This window comes from Dipodomys merriami, unplaced genomic scaffold (genome assembly GCF_024711535.1).
Source record: "Dipodomys merriami isolate MVZ:Mamm:240054 unplaced genomic scaffold, mDipMer1.0.p SCAF_1, whole genome shotgun sequence".
NCBI classification, from domain to species: Eukaryota; Metazoa; Chordata; class Mammalia; order Rodentia; family Heteromyidae; genus Dipodomys; species Dipodomys merriami.
Genome location: NW_027202270.1, coordinates 16,504,604 through 16,521,971, shown reverse-complemented (window position 1 = coordinate 16,521,971; position 17,368 = coordinate 16,504,604). Strand labels below are relative to the sequence as shown.

General features: G+C 45.2%; 2 protein-coding genes across 5 annotated transcripts; one reads left to right on the top strand and one right to left on the bottom strand.

The window, feature by feature from the left end:
* The first annotated feature begins 6 nt into the window (after positions 1–6).
* Positions 7–6,796, top strand: Ankzf1 (ankyrin repeat and zinc finger peptidyl tRNA hydrolase 1). The gene is made up of 13 exons (XM_070016695.1): positions 7–362; positions 1,620–1,732; positions 2,479–2,581; positions 2,682–2,872; positions 3,265–3,377; positions 3,471–3,618; positions 4,160–4,388; positions 4,556–4,669; positions 5,201–5,660; positions 5,811–5,922; positions 6,061–6,228; positions 6,353–6,438; positions 6,640–6,796. Exons 1-13 carry the CDS (start codon positions 215–217, stop codon positions 6,761–6,763), a joined length of 2,109 nt encoding a protein of 702 aa, XP_069872796.1. The 5' UTR covers positions 7–214; the 3' UTR covers positions 6,764–6,796.
* On the bottom strand, positions 5,106–17,338 carry Glb1l (galactosidase beta 1 like). 4 transcript variants are annotated; one of them, XM_070016729.1, is made up of 17 exons: positions 17,176–17,338; positions 15,024–15,168; positions 14,704–14,870; positions 14,338–14,488; positions 13,790–13,850; positions 10,648–10,742; positions 10,374–10,548; positions 10,231–10,289; positions 10,011–10,132; positions 9,654–9,694; positions 9,360–9,478; positions 9,019–9,093; positions 8,828–8,917; positions 8,598–8,711; positions 7,941–8,072; positions 7,516–7,731; positions 5,106–7,353 (listed from the first exon to the last, which is right to left on the bottom strand). In XM_070016729.1, exons 2-17 carry the CDS (start codon positions 15,096–15,098, stop codon positions 7,087–7,089), a joined length of 1,959 nt encoding a protein of 652 aa, XP_069872830.1. In that variant the 5' UTR covers positions 15,099–15,168; positions 17,176–17,338; the 3' UTR covers positions 5,106–7,086. The 4 variants fall into 4 exon arrangements, with proteins under 4 accessions (XP_069872830.1, XP_069872810.1, XP_069872820.1 ...); XM_070016709.1 differs by having other exon boundaries at positions 15,024–15,156; XM_070016719.1 differs by lacking the exon at positions 17,176–17,338 and having other exon boundaries at positions 15,024–15,897.
* Positions 17,339–17,368: the final 30 nt, after the last annotated feature.

Sequence of the window (17,368 nt, the reverse complement as noted above, 5' to 3'; positions counted from 1 at the left end):
ATTCGGCTGTGGAACCGTGGACGTGCCGGCCACTTGACTCTTGGCACGTTTGATTCGGCTTCTTGGCGCGCGGGCGAGATTATGCGGTTGAAGGCTCAGCGGCCTTGCGGCATGAGGGCCACCAAGGCCTGCAGGCAGATGTGGCAGTAGGATCTCCTGTTTCTTCCCCTCTTTTTTGCTCCAAGAGCTGCTTTTAAATCATTTCCGTTCAGCCATGTCGCCAACTTCAGCTCCGGCCCCGGCTTCCACGTCCGTCTCCCTGTTTGATCTCAGCGTGGATGCTCCAGTCCTTCAGGGCCTCAGCCTAGTGAGCCAGGTTCTGGGGGAGCCTGGGGTCCGGGCTCCGTGCACTAACTCTCCAGGTATTCGGGAGGTTTGGGGTGGACCCATGAGGAACGTCTCGAAGCTCTTTGGAACTTTTACTCCTTTAGGAAAGGCTTCCCTTCTTAGCTTAGGAGTGAATTGCTGTGGACTTTGGTTTCTGTTTAATGCAGTTTGTCCTAAATTAATTTAACTGCATAGTTTTTAGGACACACACGACTTGTCTCCAAACAACTCTTTTGGCTTATTGTTTGTATGTCGTCACATTAACACCACTGCCTACAATAATACTCATAGATTCAAAATGTAACCTGACTTCTATCATTCCTTTTTGCCTAGTATAGAATAATCAGTCTGTGCTTGGTTTTGTATAACTTTAATTTGCCTTGTTTTCCTTTCAGTTTAGGTTAACTGTGCCCTGTGATGGGAACTGTAAGCTTTAAAAACGGCATTTTTACACAGTTAAAAATAATTTTTTAAGAGTTGAGGGGAAGGGTTGTGTACCACAAGTCTCTTGTTAAATTCCCAGCATCGCAAAAGTAATGATTTTGAGCCTTACAGGGAAGGAAGCCAAATCCCAGTTACTTCAAGGGACCAGGAAGTAAGGTTTTGGTCTAGGTAACTTTGAAGATGTGATTCAAATATACTTTAGATTTGTCTTTATGAGTACATGTTTATTATCCCCACAGTAGCCACTGAGTGCACCTACAAGTTCACTAGAGGGTGGGGAAACAAGAGGAAAAAGGTTGTTGAGTAGCTGTATCAGTGAAGTTCAATGGAAAGAAATGGGCCATTTCTGTAGTTAACTGTTACTGTGTTAAGGGATTTTTGAAGAGCATTGATTCAAGAAGCATTTTCTTGATTGATGAAAAAATAATCCAGTTATATTTACCCTTGCTAAGAGATTCTGCATATATGGTGCCTAATAAAATGAAAAGAAATTTAAGGATGAGGTTATAATGGTAGGGCACATACTTAGCTTGAGGCCCTGGATTCAGTCTACAACACCTAAGGGGGGAAAAAAGATGAAAAACATTAACCTCAACACGAATTATTTTTGCAAGATTCTAAGACAATCCATTTGGCTAGTTTAAATACAAAACTGACTTATATTCATTTTACATGCATCTTTTCAGAAGCATTTTATTTTGTGGTTATCATTTATTTAAGGATGAATGAATAAACTTGAAGACAAGGTCATGGCATCATTCTTTTGTATCCTTCAGATATTGAATGTAGCTGCAGGCATTGTGGATTTGAGTTCCTTTTCTACCTCTAATTACCCTTCTCTTATTTAGGTTCAGGGGAGAGAGCAAGCCCAGAAAGAAAAGTATCTCAGGGTCCTTTGGATATTTCAGAGAAATTCTCTTGTTCAGCCTGTGACCAAACCTTCCAGAACTACCAGGAACAGGTAAAAATAATAATAAAATATTAAAATTAAAAAAAGTGAGGGAGCTGGGCGCTGGTGTCTTACGCCTGTAATCCTAGCTACTCAGGAGGCTGAGATCTGAGGATTGCGGTTCAAAGCCAAGCCCAGGCAGGAAAGCCTATGAAACTCTTTATCTCCAGTAAACCACAAGTACACTGGAAGTGGTGCTGTAGCTCAAGTGGTAGAGGGCTAGCCTGGAGCTGAAGAGCTGAGGGACAATGCTCAGGCCAGAGTTCAAGTCCCCTGACTGACCCAAAAAAAAAAAAGTGAATATGTAGGGCTAGACATTAGAAGGAAAAATATAACAGTGCCAGGTGCTGGTGGCTCACTATAATCCTAGCTTATTCAAGGCTGAGATTTTAGGATTGTGGATTGAAACCAGCCCAAGTAGAAAAGTTTGTTGAGATGCTTATCTTCAACAAACTACAAAGAAAAAGCCAGATGTGGTACTGTGGCTCAAGTGGTAGGCTTCTAGCCTTAAGCCAAAGAAGCTCAGGGACAGTGCCCAGGCCCTGAGTTCAAGCCACAGGACCGCCTCCCCCAAATTAACAATAATAAACTTAATGGTGTGTGAGAAGAGTGATTTGCCTTAAATTCATAAAGGACTTGTTTTGACTAATTCAACTGGTGTTACTCTGTCATATTTCTTGAAGTTCTACAACTTGTCTTGGCTAGTATACAAGGCCAGGCTGGGACATATTTCTGCCTTTCTGTTTTCTCTGTACCAGAGAGAACATTATAAACTTGACTGGCATCGCTTTAACATAAAGCAGCGTCTGAAGAACAAGTCTCTCCTGTCTGCTTTGGACTTTGAAAAGGAGAGCTCCACAGGTGATGCCTGATGGGAGGGCCTGTCTGGGAGCAGGCCTTAAGGGGTGTGAGGGAAGTGAAAAGGTACTAAACTTGTATGTCCTATGTTGTCTGTCTTCAGGAGATCTTTCTAGCATCTCAGGATCAGAAGACTCAGACTCAGCCAGTGAAGAGGACTTGAAGACATTGGGCGAGAAGACTGAACTTGAAAAGCCTAATCAACCCAGGGGCTTCTACCCCTGTAGAGTTCTTTTCCAAAATGCCCAGGGCCAGTTTCTTTATGCCTATCGATGTGTCCTAGGCCCTCATCAGGCAAGTGACAGCACAGGCTGTTTGATCAATCCTTTTTGTGTATTCAGCCTAAGATTGCTCCTTAGCCAGTCCATGTCTCATTTCTTCCTTCTCAGTGTGGATATCACACTTGACAGCCAGTCTTGGCCAGAAACTGTCTTAAATCTTGAAAGGGTCAGGTTTGATGGGGTCAAGTTTGGGGGACAAACCAGTCTTGGTTTGAAGTGGCTTCTACCGCTTGATCTTCTACAACTACCTCTCCAAGCTTCAAATTTCCCTCTTTGTAAAATGAAAACAAGGCTCAGGGTGGCTGTAATAAATGAGAAAATGTATGTGAAACACAATACTGGCGCTTGGTTTCTTGCTTCTGTCAAATGTAACAGCTAGAATGTTCTGCTGCATCTGTCATGTAGGTTTCCCCAGACGAGGCAGAACTGCTACTACAGAACCTGAAAAGTGGAGGTCCCAAATATTGCGTGGTGCTGATGGCTGCAGCTGGACACTTTGCTGGTGCTGTTTTTCAAGGGTGAGAGGGCGCTGTGTGGGATAAGGATGGAATGGATTCCATTAGCCTGGGAGCACCAGGTTGTGTCCAGTACTGAGTCTTTGCTGTCTACAGAAGAGAAGTGGTGACACACAAAACCTTTCACCGCTATACTGTGCGGGCCAAGCGGGGCACAGCCCAGGGGCTCCAGGATGCTCGAGGCAGGACATCACGTTCTGCTGGAGCCAGCTTGAGGCGTTACAATGAAGCCACATTATGTAAGGTAAGTTATACTGCCTCCCAGATCTTAGTTTCTCTAAGAACTTTTTTGCCTCTCATTGTCAACTCATTGTTAACAGTAGGGTAGTTTGGACTTGTTTACCTTTCTTATATTCATTAGACATAATAATAATGAAGTAAACATGGGTAGTATAAGTAGAATGGGGATCTCTATCTTTCTCCTTTTTCATCCTTTTTCTCCCTTTTTATCCCATTTTGTTGGGATATTTTTTATTTTCTTTTGAGCCAGTACTGGAGCTTGAATTCGGAGTTCCATGCCTTCCCATAGCTTTTTCACTATAGGCTGGTACTCTACCACTTGAGCCTCACCTCCCATTTGAGCTTTTTACTAGTTAATTGGAGATAAAAAGCGTTTTAGACTTGTCTACTAACACCCTTTTAGGAGGGCTAGCTTTGAACAAGCAATCCTCAGATCTCAGTCTTCTGAATAGCTATAATTACAGTCATGAACCACCAGCACCTGACTTGTGTATTTTAAGAGTAGCAAGTAAAGATATACCAAATGGAGTTACCTTCTTTCCTAGGATGTTCGTGACCTGTTGGCAGAGCCAGACTGGGCTAAGGCCCTGCGGGAGGCTGGAACAATTCTGCTTCGGGCTCCCCGCTCTGGCCGGTCCTTGTTCTTTGGAGGCCATGGAGCACCTCTTCAAAGGGAGGATCCCCGACTTTGGGACATCCCTCTCACTACCTGCAGACCCACCTTCCGAGAGCTCCAGCGTGTGCTCAACAAGCTGACCACTCTGCATATCTATGGTGAGTCTCTGATCCAGATTCCTGTACTTCTAGGCCTTCTGGCTCTCAAGTGTGTAACCAGAGGTTTTCTAACCTTTGGATGGCAGGCCAATTACATTTTCATTGAGAAAAACCTGTGTTAGATTCTCCTCAGCTAAGTTTGAGAAAGACCTTTTGTTTTATGGCAGGAGAAGACCCTCGAGAGATAGTCAGATTGCGCTCATCTCAGACACGCTGGAAGACTGTGAAAGAGAAGAGGAAGGCTACTGAAGATGAAAGAGACAATGTTCCCAGTGATGAAAGTAAGGAACTTGAGCAAAATGAAGAATCACCCAAAAGGGTTTGAGCACCATCTGTCAATTGTCAGATCCATCTGGGTGTCTGTCCTGAAAATACAGTGATAGGGTCTTACTGTATAATCTAGACTGACCTTAGTCTTCCCAACTCCCATATCCAACTCCAGTACTAGGATGTGTGCCACCACATCCAACAACTGAGACATGTTTAGTGACATTTCCAGATCTATTTGTTTGTCCATGGATGTATCCGTGACACATAGGAAAGTCTTATCCTTTGAGTAGATGTTTGAATATGTTGCATGATTCTCAGATTGTAAACATCTGATTAGATGTTGTGGTTTAGAGCTAAAGGTTGCTTTTCATTACTCTGTTCCATCTTAAAGCTGTTCATAGGGAGAGTCCAAGGATAAAATAAACACAATTTCATTTCAAGATGATCTGGATTATCTCTTTATATACATGAATGCTTCTGGGGAAGCCCACATCCTTCCACCCTCTGCTTATTCCTTAAATGGGTCCTAATTTTTTCCCTAGATTCAGCATCAGAGGAAGATGGCTCCCCAGTAGAGCTGGAGTTAGTAGAATTAACACTAGAGACCTTGAGTCTTCGTGAGTATGAATTATTGCCCAAGCGAAGGAGAAAAAAGACTAAGAAGAAGAGAAGTCAAGACCAGGAAGCTGGGGCACTTCAGCAACTTGAAGAAGATGAACCTTCCTCACAGTCATTCCAAGTGGTTGCAGCCCCCTTGGTTGATGAGGCCAAAGCCCCTGGTCAGCCAGAGCTCTGGGATGTGCTTCTAGCTGCTTGCCGAGCTGGAGACATCGGAGTGCTGAAAGTCCAGTTAGCTGCTGGGCCTGAAGACACTGGAGTCATGTCCCTACTTAGTGCTCCCTTGGGCTCTGGTGGCTTTACTCTTCTTCATGCAGCAGCGGCAGCTGGAAGAGGCTCAGTAGTTCGTCTGCTGTTGGAGGCAGGTGCTGACCCCACTGTGCGGTATGTCTCTATCCAGAGCAAGCTTGGGTATAGAGGATATAGCCATGTGATGACTCATTTGGGTGTTGCCCATTATTCCTTGGTTTGGTTGAGTTGATATTGGGAAAGGCAAGGAGAAAGCTGAACCCATTTGGGGGGTTTTGCACTTAGAGACTCCCAGGCCCAGCCACCGTATACTGTGGCAGCTGATAGATCAACACGTAATGAATTCCGAAGGTTCATGGAGAAGAATCCAGATGCCTATGACTACAACAAGGCTCAGGTAAGCTGGAAATGGAAAAACAAATACGGAGTGGGAAGGCATCATAGCTCCTCAGTAGCTCCTTTCTATTTCCCTGCAGTTTTGCAAAAGATAGCTTATAGGAATCTTTACTTTTTTTTTTTTTTTTTGCAAATCTAGGTGCCAGGGCCACTGACCCCAGAAATGGAGGCACAGCAGGCTACACGGAAAAGAAAGCAGAAGGCAGCCCGGAGACAGCGAGAGGAACAACAGCGAAAGCAGCAAGAGCAGGAGGAGCGGGAACAAGAAGAGCAGCGGCGATTTGCCAGCCTCAGTGACCGAGAGAAGGTAAGACTCCAGGCTGTAAGGTGTGGCTTCTTTAGAGCTTTCATCCCTTCCCAAGAACGTAGCTGTTGCTTCTTAAGCACACTGGGGACTGGGCCTGGTCCTTAATACAACTTCTGTTTCTTAGAGAGCTCTGGCTGCAGAACGCCGACTTGCTGCCCAGTTGGGAGCCTCTAGCCCTCCGTTCCCTGACTCTGCAGTCATCAGTGCTGGGTATGGGGTCAGCAGATGAATGAAAGAGTGGATGATAATATTGTAAGGACCATTTGAGTCAAGTGGAGTGAGTGCCTACATAGTATTTTAAAAGGTTATTAAAGGGAGTTAAGATACTCTGGAACATTTATGGGCTGGGGAGAGCTTACATTGACAAGTTTCTGGGGTACCTGTCCAGTCAACTTTCTTCCTCTTGTTCAGACGCTGCTGGAGTTGTGGGGCATCGCTCCAAGGCCTCGTTCCTTTTCACTACCTCGACTTCTCTTTTTGTTCTACACGCTGCCTCCGGGATCATCGAAATCGGGCAGGGAAGCCTTCTTCCTGAACTCTTACAGTTCCACCTGGAGCCAACTGTGGAACCCCAAAATGGCATGCTTACACAAGCCCTAGGTTTTTTTCCCCATGAAGACAGAGACTATTTTTGAAGACTAGGATGAGAGACACTCAGGAACTAGGGCAAAGACAGGGCCACAGAAGTGTGTGGAGCTGGTACTGTGTCTGGAACTTTAATCACAATAAAGTTTGGCAAGCAAACTGAACTTGTACTTATATTCAGAGTCATTCTGACCTTTGGTTTCTTGTGATTGCCATGACCAACACCAACGGATCCTGTCCACTCCATGTCCTAGGTTCAAGGTTTACTTTTTTTCAGTGCCCACTTAATTGAATTGGTTCATATGTACTTTGTGGGTCTGAGAAGGAATCGAAATGTGGCCTATGCGAGGTGCCGTTGAGGATAGGATTATCCAAAAATTGGACTTCAGGCTTGGAAGGCACATTTTCTAGCTCCAGCAATGTGATTTTGTTGATAGCTCCCTTAGGCAACAGGAGAAGTCTTGGCACATATAGTGTTTGTTGTGGCCCCCGCTTTGTCCAGTACCGGCCCAAGTTAAACCCATTGATCCAGACTTGGCCCTGGGAAGGGGAGGGAATGGGAAAAAGGAAGGATTAGCTCAGTGCAGAGTAAAATCATCCCATTTCAGGGTTCAAATCATAGGAATAATTTCTGTCCTCCCTCCTTTTGTGATTTAACTTTTTCCCCCTCCACTCCCAACTACCACCATTAATTAGCAATACCTTGGTCCATCCAGGTAAATATAGAAATGTGTCCCCAGATGAGCCTAAAATTGGAAATGTTGTAGAATAGAAGGTAGGGCCAGAGGGAATGTCAGGCTGTGGTCTTTTCAGCAAGTTGAGGGGAAACCACCACTTCACAAGCTTATCAATTTTCAGAGGGTATATCATCCAGTCAGTAAGGATTGTTTGCCCCAGAATCGGTGGCTCTAACAGGCCCTGCAGGGAGCAAATAAAAAGTCATCATTCACTAAACTCACCATCCCTAAAGTTCTAGAATGTAACTGGCCATGTCCACAAGTCCCCACAACCACTACACTATCCAACTCTTATGGACATGACTCTAGTTTATCTTCCATTAAGCCCCCATCTTTCCAAGGGAGTTGGCCAATAAGAGTACTGGGGGAAGAACTATAAAATCATCTCACCTTGAAGTCACTATGGTTAGACCCAAAACTCAGCCTTCCCATGTTCTCCAGCAAGATATCCAGTTTGGCACCTGCATTTGCAGTCAAAACTAGTTCACGTTTTGTATTTCGTTCCAGAACACCCTGGAACACCTGGGAATAAGAGATAGAAGCTATGAAACCTATGAAAGGGTTTGGCATCTCTAGCTTTTGGTCACTGCTAAGAAGCTACATTAGAACATGTAATTTGGAAGGCAGAGAGAAAGTTATCTGTCAATTATTCACCATCCATTCTAGAACTTTTTTTTTTTTTTTGGTACGGTTAAGGGGCCTGAACTCTGGGCCTGGGCACTGTCCCTCAGCTCTTCAGCTCAAGGCTAGCGCTCTACCACTTGAGCCACAGCGCCACTTCCAGCTTTTTTCTTTTTGCTTATGTGGTGCTGAGGAATCGAACCCAGGGCCTCAGGCTTGCAAGGCAAGCGCTCTACCACTGAGCCACCTTCCCAGCCCTCTATTATTTATTAAACTCTTCCCTCATCCCAGCTTATCACCCAGGACATTCTGCAGATGTGAGTAGGCAGGTAGGAAAGGATGGAGATGGAGAACTTAAGGCTGTTGGTGCGGGGGAAAGGAGGTAGTCAAGGTTCACAGGTTAGCCTGGAATTGTTATGCTCTTACCTCATCCAATATCACATAGGCACGGTCATGGACTCCATTATTTGGCACCCAGAATGGTGTTGGTTCAGAAATGGTGTAAGGCAGATAGGTCCGGTACAACATAAAGCCATGGTCCTGGGTATGGAAGAATGGTTACTTTAAGATGGACTGAGGGTAAGATTAACAGCTGATGACAATTTAGACAATAGCTGTTGAGAGAATGCCTGCCATCCCACCAGTTTATCCCTTACCTGCTTGACAGCCTCAAATGTCAGTGGGAAAAATGAGTTGATGGGTCCCTTGGGACAGAGAAAGTCTAGGAAAGCCAGCAAATTCCCATCCTATTAGATTAAGGGAGAATAATAAGAATCTAAGAGGGACGCTTCTAGATAGGAGGGTAGGGCAAATAAAGGAATAGAATCTGAAAATGGGTAGCACTTACCAAGTGCAGAGTCAAAGGTCCAAGCATCATCTTGGGGCCAGGAGGAGGTAAAGGTCCCAAGGGAACTTCCTGGAACTGAGCCCAAATTCTCTCAGGAGCCAGTAGTGAAACCAGAGGTAACCCCTATTCCAAGGCCCTAGAAGGTTCTGAACCCAGGACCCAGAGAAGGGCTTCAGGGGGTCATGAAGACCCGGTAATTTTGCACTCATGTGTAACTCCCCAGGTATTCCCCTTGAGAATGGTCCACAGAGGGCTCTGTGGTCCAGACAACCACCACCACCAGTTTAGAGGATCCTTTTACAGCGTGGGCACTACCTTCTTCCAAATAAATAAAAGGGCACCTTGCTGATGACATTTCGAATAGCAAAAAACTTAGGTGTGGGGTCTCCTGCTTCAGATATGGGTGCATCGTAGTCATAGCTGGTAGTAATTGGAAGGAAGCGTCCCTTGTCATCGGCACCTGGGGTTGAACCAATTTAATTAACTCATCTCACTAAGCAAACAACCTTATGCAGGGAATTTTCCCATCAGTGGGGGCAGTGGTAGCCATGTCCAGCTTCTAGGTATCAGAATACATATAGATACTAATTCCTTGTCACCTCCCTACATCTGCCCCAGGGACCACTTGTACTTACCATTCCAATATCCAAAGTTGGTACCTCCATGAAACATGTACCTGAAGTAAGGAAGGTGGGGAGGAAAGAGAAAAGCTGACCATTGAATCTTAACTTTTTTTTCCGCTTTTTGTTGCTCATGGGGCTTGAACTCAGAATCTGGGTGCTATCCCTTAGCTCTTTTGCTCAAGGCTAGCAGTCTACCACTTTGAGCTATAGATAAGAGTCTCATGGACTTTCCTGCCCGAGCTGACTTTTGAACTATTCTCTTATCTCAGCTTCCTGAATAGCTAGAATTACAGGCGTGAGCTACCTGGCTTAAATCTTAACTTTTATTCCCAGCTCCCCATAACAGATTCATATTGCGTCTCCAGTTACATGTTCACACTGGCTCCCAACTTGAGCATGTTTTCCAGTCCTTTAGTTACAGATGAAATTGACCGTGTGGAGTGGTTCTGGCCCCAGTAATCCAGCCAACCTGTGTAGTACTCAGAGTTCACCTAGAATGTGAAGTGAAAGGATTGAGTGAAGTGGACATCAGGCTAGACACATTCCCACCAGACTCTTGCTTTGATTCACCTCCCATCTGGTCCCTTACCAATGGCCCACTGGGTTCATACTTCCGAAGCCGGGCAAAGATTCTGGTCATGTTGTCAGCTGTAGAAAGAAGGCACAGGTAAAAAGATAAATAACACAGAATAGCTGTTTCTTCCCCAGACTCCTAGCCCTTGTTTAGAAGACCTGGTCCAAAATCTACAGTAGTATAGAGTCCCTCGAGGGAGCCACATCTAAGTCCTTCAGGCCCATCTGTGGTGAAGAGCAAGATCTTGTCTCCCAGCAGTGAACGGAAAAGTCCAGCCAAGTGTCTCATGTATTTGAAATCGCAGGCCCTATAGCTACCATACTCATTCTCCACCTTCCAGGGAAAAAGAAAAAGGAGCCCAGCTATGAGGCAGAAAAGGTTAAGGACCCCCGGTATATCTTTCCCCTTGCCCAATCAATTTCTCACTTGTACCTGAATGCTAATGATGTTGCCCCCATTGTGATAGAGGAATGGATATATCTTGGGCAGCAGGACCTTGAACCAGGAGTCCACTGCAGTAAGAAAGTCTAAAGGAAGACACAGAGGTCTACTCATTAGGGGCCACCACCACTGCTATATCCCTGCCCCCAGCATCCTTGCTATTCCATGCTGCCCTTACTCGTGGCTACAGCTTCTATCCTTTCTCCATAACTAAGTCTGAAACAGTGACTCTTAGAAAAAATTCTTAACCCTAAACACATGGAAATTTACATGGCAGTTGAATCAACATAGAAAACCTTAAAATAGTATTTACCAAGCCGGGCACTGGTGGCTCACGCCTGTAATCCTAGCTACTCAGGAGGCTGAGATCTGAGGATCGCGGTTCAAAGCCAGCCCGGGCAGGAGAGACCGTGAGACTCCTATCTCCAATAAACTACCAGAAAACCGGAAGTGGCGCAGTAGCTCAAGTGGTAGAGCGCTTGCCTTAGCTGAAGAGCTGAGGGACAGCGCCCAGGCCCAGAGTTCAAGCCCCACGACCAACAAAAAAAAAAAAAAAATAGTATTTACCAAAAATACATGTAGCACTGGGAATGTGGCTTAGTGGTAGAGTGCTTGCCTAGCATGCATGAAGCCCTGGGTTCGATTCTTCAGTACCACATAAAGAAACAGAAGTGGTACTGTAGCTCAAGTGGTTGAGGGCTAGCCTTGAGCAAAAGAAGCTCAGGAATAGTGCCTAGGCCCTGAGTTCAAGGCCCAGGGATGGCCCAAAAAAAGAGGGGTAGAAAAAAAGGTTAAACACATGATATGGGGTTATTATTATGTAAAGTCCTAGAGATTTAAGTCAGCAATTGAAAGATCATTATATTAGGAATCATGTCTTAAATTCTCATCTACTTGCCATTTCTGTGATTCATCCTCAAGATCTCCATATATTTTCTTTCCTCTGCCTATACGTGCTTTTAAGGGTGAATTCAATGAGATGTTTTAGAGGAAATTTTTCAATTCTTAAACCATTTCATTACTGTTTTATGTTTTATTAGGAGTCCATGTTGTATTGCTTCTTTTAATATAAGCATTCAGTAACGCATTCAGCCAATATTTATGGGTACTAACCTTGCAGCCAAGCTCTGTTCTAGGTATCAGGGACATAGAAGGAGCAAAACAGACAAAAAAAAAAAGGCCTTTACCTGGTGGAATTTACTTTCTAGATATGGAGGCAGACAATAAATTAAACAACTTAAGGGCTAGAACATGGTTTAAATGGTAGAGCCCCTGCCTAGCAAGCTTGGGGCCTCAGGCTCAAACCTCAGTCCACATTAGATGATAGATAGTCAGGCATAGAAGTACATGCCTGTAATACCAGCATATGGGAAGCTAAGGCAGGAAGATTTGAAGATCAGGGCCATCCTAAACTATATAGTGAGACCTTGTCAAAAGAAAATGGAAAGATCCCTTAAGAGATTGAGGTCAGTAGTCAGGAAGATGGAAGGAATAGGGACTAAGGAAGTGAGACATCATGACAGATGAGAAAAATGTATTTAAAAGGACAGAGTGATCAGCTATGCTGGGTGCTTCTTACTGGTCAAGGAGGATTATGCCTAAGAGGGCACAGATTTCACAACATACACCAGCAAACTGCTGGTATTTTAAACAAAAGAGACTCCATGTTAGATTTCCATTACTATTCCATAATTTTAGGTGTATTTCATATTCAGCTCAGCTGTAAGAGGTACCCTGAATTGTTTATCTGCACCTACAGTCTCCTTTAACAGTGTCAGTAAATGGCACCACCACCCTGACTGGCCAGAAACTTTATTCTTTTCTTACTCATACCAGTCCTATCTGTCCCTTTGCTGTCAGAATTTATCAACAAGTCCTAATGATTTTCATCTCCAAACCTTTATCTTAATTCTGCTCTTTCCATTTCTACAACTATCATATTGGTCCAGGCACTATCATCTCTGATCTCAACTACAGTAATAATCTTGATTCATTTCTTCACCCTTGCTCCCTTTGATCCATTCTTCACATCCAGACTAAAACACTATTAAAGGTCACATCACTAATTACTTAGACAGTTAAACATAGAACATAAATCAAGCTGCTACTCAGAAAGAGAGGGGAAAGTGGGGAAAAAAGAGGATGAAAACCTGTGTAACACATCACAAGTATATTTGAGAGCAGCATGAATGATGAAGATAGTGTTTCCATGGTGAAGCAATTTGTCTTGCAGGACTTTGACTTTCCAAATCTCCAAGGATTTCTATATAGGTTGTTCTCCATCATTTACATAATTATCTTAATTGGAAACAGGCTCATAATCATAGTAACTAGATTTGACCCTACACTGAAGAAGCCTATGTATTTGTTTCATGGCAAATTTTCTTTTCCTGAAAATCTGTTATATATCAGTCATTCTTCCAAGGATTCTATTCAGCATTTGGACTCAGGATGGAACCATATCCTGGCTGCACTGTGCCACTCAAATGTGCTTCCTCCTTGTACTGACAACCACTGCAAGTCTCCTCATGGCTGTAAGGTTGTGGGACCACTATGTGGTCATCTGTAACCCTCTATATTATCTACTGGTTATGGACCCAAAGAAGTACATTCATCTGGTCATAGTTTTCTGGTTCAGTGGAATGTCAATCCAGTTAGCACAAACATGTCAAAGATTCTCTCTGAATTTTTGTAGTTCTAGTCAAATTGATTACTTCTGACATGCCTCCTCCCCCATCATCAAGCTAGCCTGTGGGGATACTTCTGTGCAAGAGCTGTCTATGTAGTAATTTTAGTTAGTACCATCCCCTTCATATTGGTCACTGGGTTTTTTTGTTTGTTTTGGTTTTGGTTAGTTGTAGGGCTTGAACTCAGGGCCTGGGCACTATCCCTGAGCTTTTGCATTCAAGGCTAGTGCTCCACCATTTTGAGCCACAGCTCCACTTTCAGTTTTCTGGTGGTTAACTGGAGATAAGAAACTCATAGACTTTCCTGCCTGGGCTGGCTTTGAACTGCTATCCTCAGATCTCAATCTGCTGAGAAGCTAGGATTACAGGCATGAGCCAGCAGCACCCAGCTGAGACCTATCTTTCTGTTTGCTTTGTACTCTGTTAAATCTATTGTCTTAACTCACCTGGATCTGAGGTTCTCAGATGGATTTTAGGTTTTCGTAGCAACCAGGATGGGAGACCCCCCTTGAGAAAAGCATAAAGACAACAAAGAAGAATGTAGGTTCTGTTTGTTTGGGGATTCACTCCTTCCCTTCTTAATAAATAATAAAGGGAATAAAGCTGAAGAGCTGAGGGACAGCGCCCAGGCCCAGAGTTCAAGCCCCACGACCAACAAAAAAAAAAAAAAAAGTAGTATTTACCAAAAATACATGTAGCACTGGGAATGTGGCTTAGTGGTAGAGTGCTTGCCTAGCATGCATGAAGCCCTGGGTTCGATTCTTCAGTACCACATAAAGAAACAGAAGTGGTACTGTAGCTCAAGTGGTTGAGGGCTAGCCTTGAGCAAAAGAAGCTCAGGAATAGTGCCTAGGCCCTGAGTTCAAGGCCCAGGGATGGCCCAAAAAAAGAGGGGAAGGAGTTGAGGATAGTGCCATAAATGGCCCTAAAGTGCAGGCAAATAGGCATTATTTAGAAACCCCACACGGTTCTGTCCCCTCTTCAATTAACTCACCATCTCCCACTCTGCACAGATATAAGGTCCTGGTCTCAGTATGACCAACAGGTTTGCTTTAGCTGCCTCATTCAGAAAGGCAATGAGGTCACGACTGCCATTAAAGTTAAACACCCCAGGCTCTGGCTCATGGTAGTTCCAGGGCACATAACTGAGAAAGGAAGAGGTTAACAAGATGGGGAGATGCCAGGGAGTCTGAGGGCTCAAGTATTGAAGGGAACCGCCAGGAAACAGTTGAAAAGGAGGTGCTGGGCCATCCTTTTCCACCCTTGCCCCAGGAGCCCCGAAGACTTTTCAGACTTGGGCATCTTCCTGTCCGGACCCCTTTCCTAACCGCCCCCCATTGCTCTCATGAGCACTTCTTACAACTGTATGGCATTGAGGCCGCACAGTCGCATCTTGAAAAGTCGGTCTGCCCAAAGCACCCGGGGTATCCGGTAATAGTGTATACTGCCCGACACGTAGCGGAACGGGAATCCGTCCAGGAGGAACTGGTTGTGTGTCCGATCTACTACGAACGACCGAGAGTCTACCTGCAAAGAGAGAATGCTGGTGCTCAGCCAGTGTCTGACCAGAGCGGAGGAGGTGGAATTGGCTTTGCGGACTATTCGCTGGAGTGTGTTCTCTCTTCCTCCGGATTCTGGCCTCCCCGCACTTGGCCCGCGGGGTCTGCCCTCTGATCTTACCTGGGGCAGCAGCAGTAGTGTCAGATACAGCAGCAGCAGGGAGGGGAAAAGACAGGGCCGCTTCTTCGGAGCCATGGCGCTTCCAGGGCTCCTCCAGTCTGAGCCGTCCGTCCAATCGTCACGTGTCAGATTCCTGGGAGGGAACCTCAGCGAGCAAGGGGGCGGTAACCACCTCGTTTCTAGGCAGTTAAGCTGAACTTGGTCCTTCAGCCACCCACCTCACTACTAATTTATAAAGTTCTCTACACTTGCTATTCAAAGTGCAGTTCTTGCAGGAATGTGGTGGTTCATGCGTGTCATCCCAGCTACGAGGAGGCAGAAGTTGGGAGATTTCTGTCTGATGCCGGTCCCAAGCAAAGGCTAGACCCTGCCTGAGAAATAGGGCTGGGCACTCATATAGCAGAGCCTAGCAAGTGCAAGCCCTGAGTTCAAATGTCTCCACCCCCTCAAAAGAAAAAAGAAATGTAGACTCTCAGGTCCCATTTCAGTCCTACAGAATTGGAATTTGTAATTTAGCAAGATTCCTAGGCCATCCTAAGCATATTTAAGATTGAGAAGCATTGCTCTACTATATCAGGCTCCCTGAGTACTTGAGTGTTTTGTCCACCTTGAATTCTCAGCATCTAACACAGGGCCTGGTATGTAGCCGGTTAAATCTAAATGATTGTCAGAAGCAAGGACTGAAACAACTTCAGAACCAAATGGAAATCATAGGAAAAATCTTCACTATGATCATGGATGTAGAAGTCAAGGAATCAGGTTACAAGAACAACCTTTTTTTTTTTTCCTGGCGAGTTCTGAATCAGTTTAATAATTAAATAGCCCAGTGCTGGTGGCTCATGCCTGTAATCCTAGCTACTCAGGAGGCTGAGATCTGAGGATCATGGTTCAAAGCCAGCCCAGGCAGGAAAGTCCAAGAAACTCTTTTTTTTTTTTCTTCAAGAAACTGTTATCTCCAGCAGAAAACCAGAAGTGGTACTGTGAATCAAGTGGTAGAACACTAGCCTTGAGCTGAAGAGGTTAGGGACAGCGCTCAGAGTTCCACGACCCCCCCCAAAAAAAAATTATATATAGCCAGGTACCAGTGACTTATGTCTGTAATCCTATTTACTCAGGATTGTGGTTACTGATAATTGTGGTTTGAAGCCAGCCAGGGTAGGAAAGCTTGTGAGAATTATCTCCAATTAACTACCAAAAAAGCCAGAAGTGGAGTTGTGGGTCAAGTAGTAAAGCACCCTAACCCTGAGTTCAAGCCCCAAGAATGGCACAAAAAATTTGTGTGTGGGTGTGTTTGTGTCTGTACAACATATCCCTATCTAGGCAAGAACTGTCAAAGACTACTGCTTGGTACCAAGCCTTGGGCGTCTGTGAATTTCCATTCCTACTGCTTTCATAATTCCAAGCCTGGGAGAGAAGGAACAGGGTAATGACTATTTGTTCCTGTTTATTTTTTATTTTTTATTTTTTGGGGGGGTCCGGTCGTGGGGCCTGAACTCTGGGCCTGGGTGCTGTCCCTCAGCTCTTCAGCTCAAGGCTAGCACTCTATCATTTGAGCCACAGCACCACTTCTGGCTTTTTTCTTTTTGCTTATGTGGTGCTGAGGAATCGAACCCAGGGCCTCAGGCATGCAAGGCAAGCGCTCTACCACTGAGCCATTTTCCCAGCCCTATTCTTGTTTATTGACACTTACTGTGGGCTCTGTGTCAGATACTGTGTGAAGCACATTACATCTCAATTTTTACACAATTCTATGAAATTCCATTTTCATTTTACAGATGAGAAAACTAAAGGACTGAAATATTACGCAGCCTGTCCAAGGCTAAACTAGTTTAGCTGAGATTGGAACTAGTCACTTAGGCTTCACAGTTCCTTCACTTAACCCTGCGGTATTATATCGGGTCTGTTCTACAGCTAGGAAAAGTGAGGACCTAAGTGACTTGCTGTTGCTCCAACAGCTAGGAGGCTAATGGGACCAGACTTAAAAACCGGCTCAAGCGAACTCTTTACCACTGACACGAGGGTAGTGGGATACGGGCCTGGGCCCTGAAGGTGGTATGAGATCCACGGGTCCAGGCCGCCAGCACCCGACCCTCCCGGGGCTGTCGTGAGACGCTTTCTGACCCCAGCGCGCGGGAGGTATGAGGCCTCCTACCTCCGTCATTGGGAGCAGGAGGTCCTGGGGGCCTCGGGCCGAGCCCGGCTCTGCTCCCCTTTGGCGTAGGTGCCTGCGGCTTGACCCCTACTGGAGCCAAGTGGGGGAAACCCTCTCCCGGGTCTAGCCCGCCCCCAGCCTCACAATTCGAAGCTCCCACATCCTCCGGATGCCCAGTAGTTGCTAGGATACG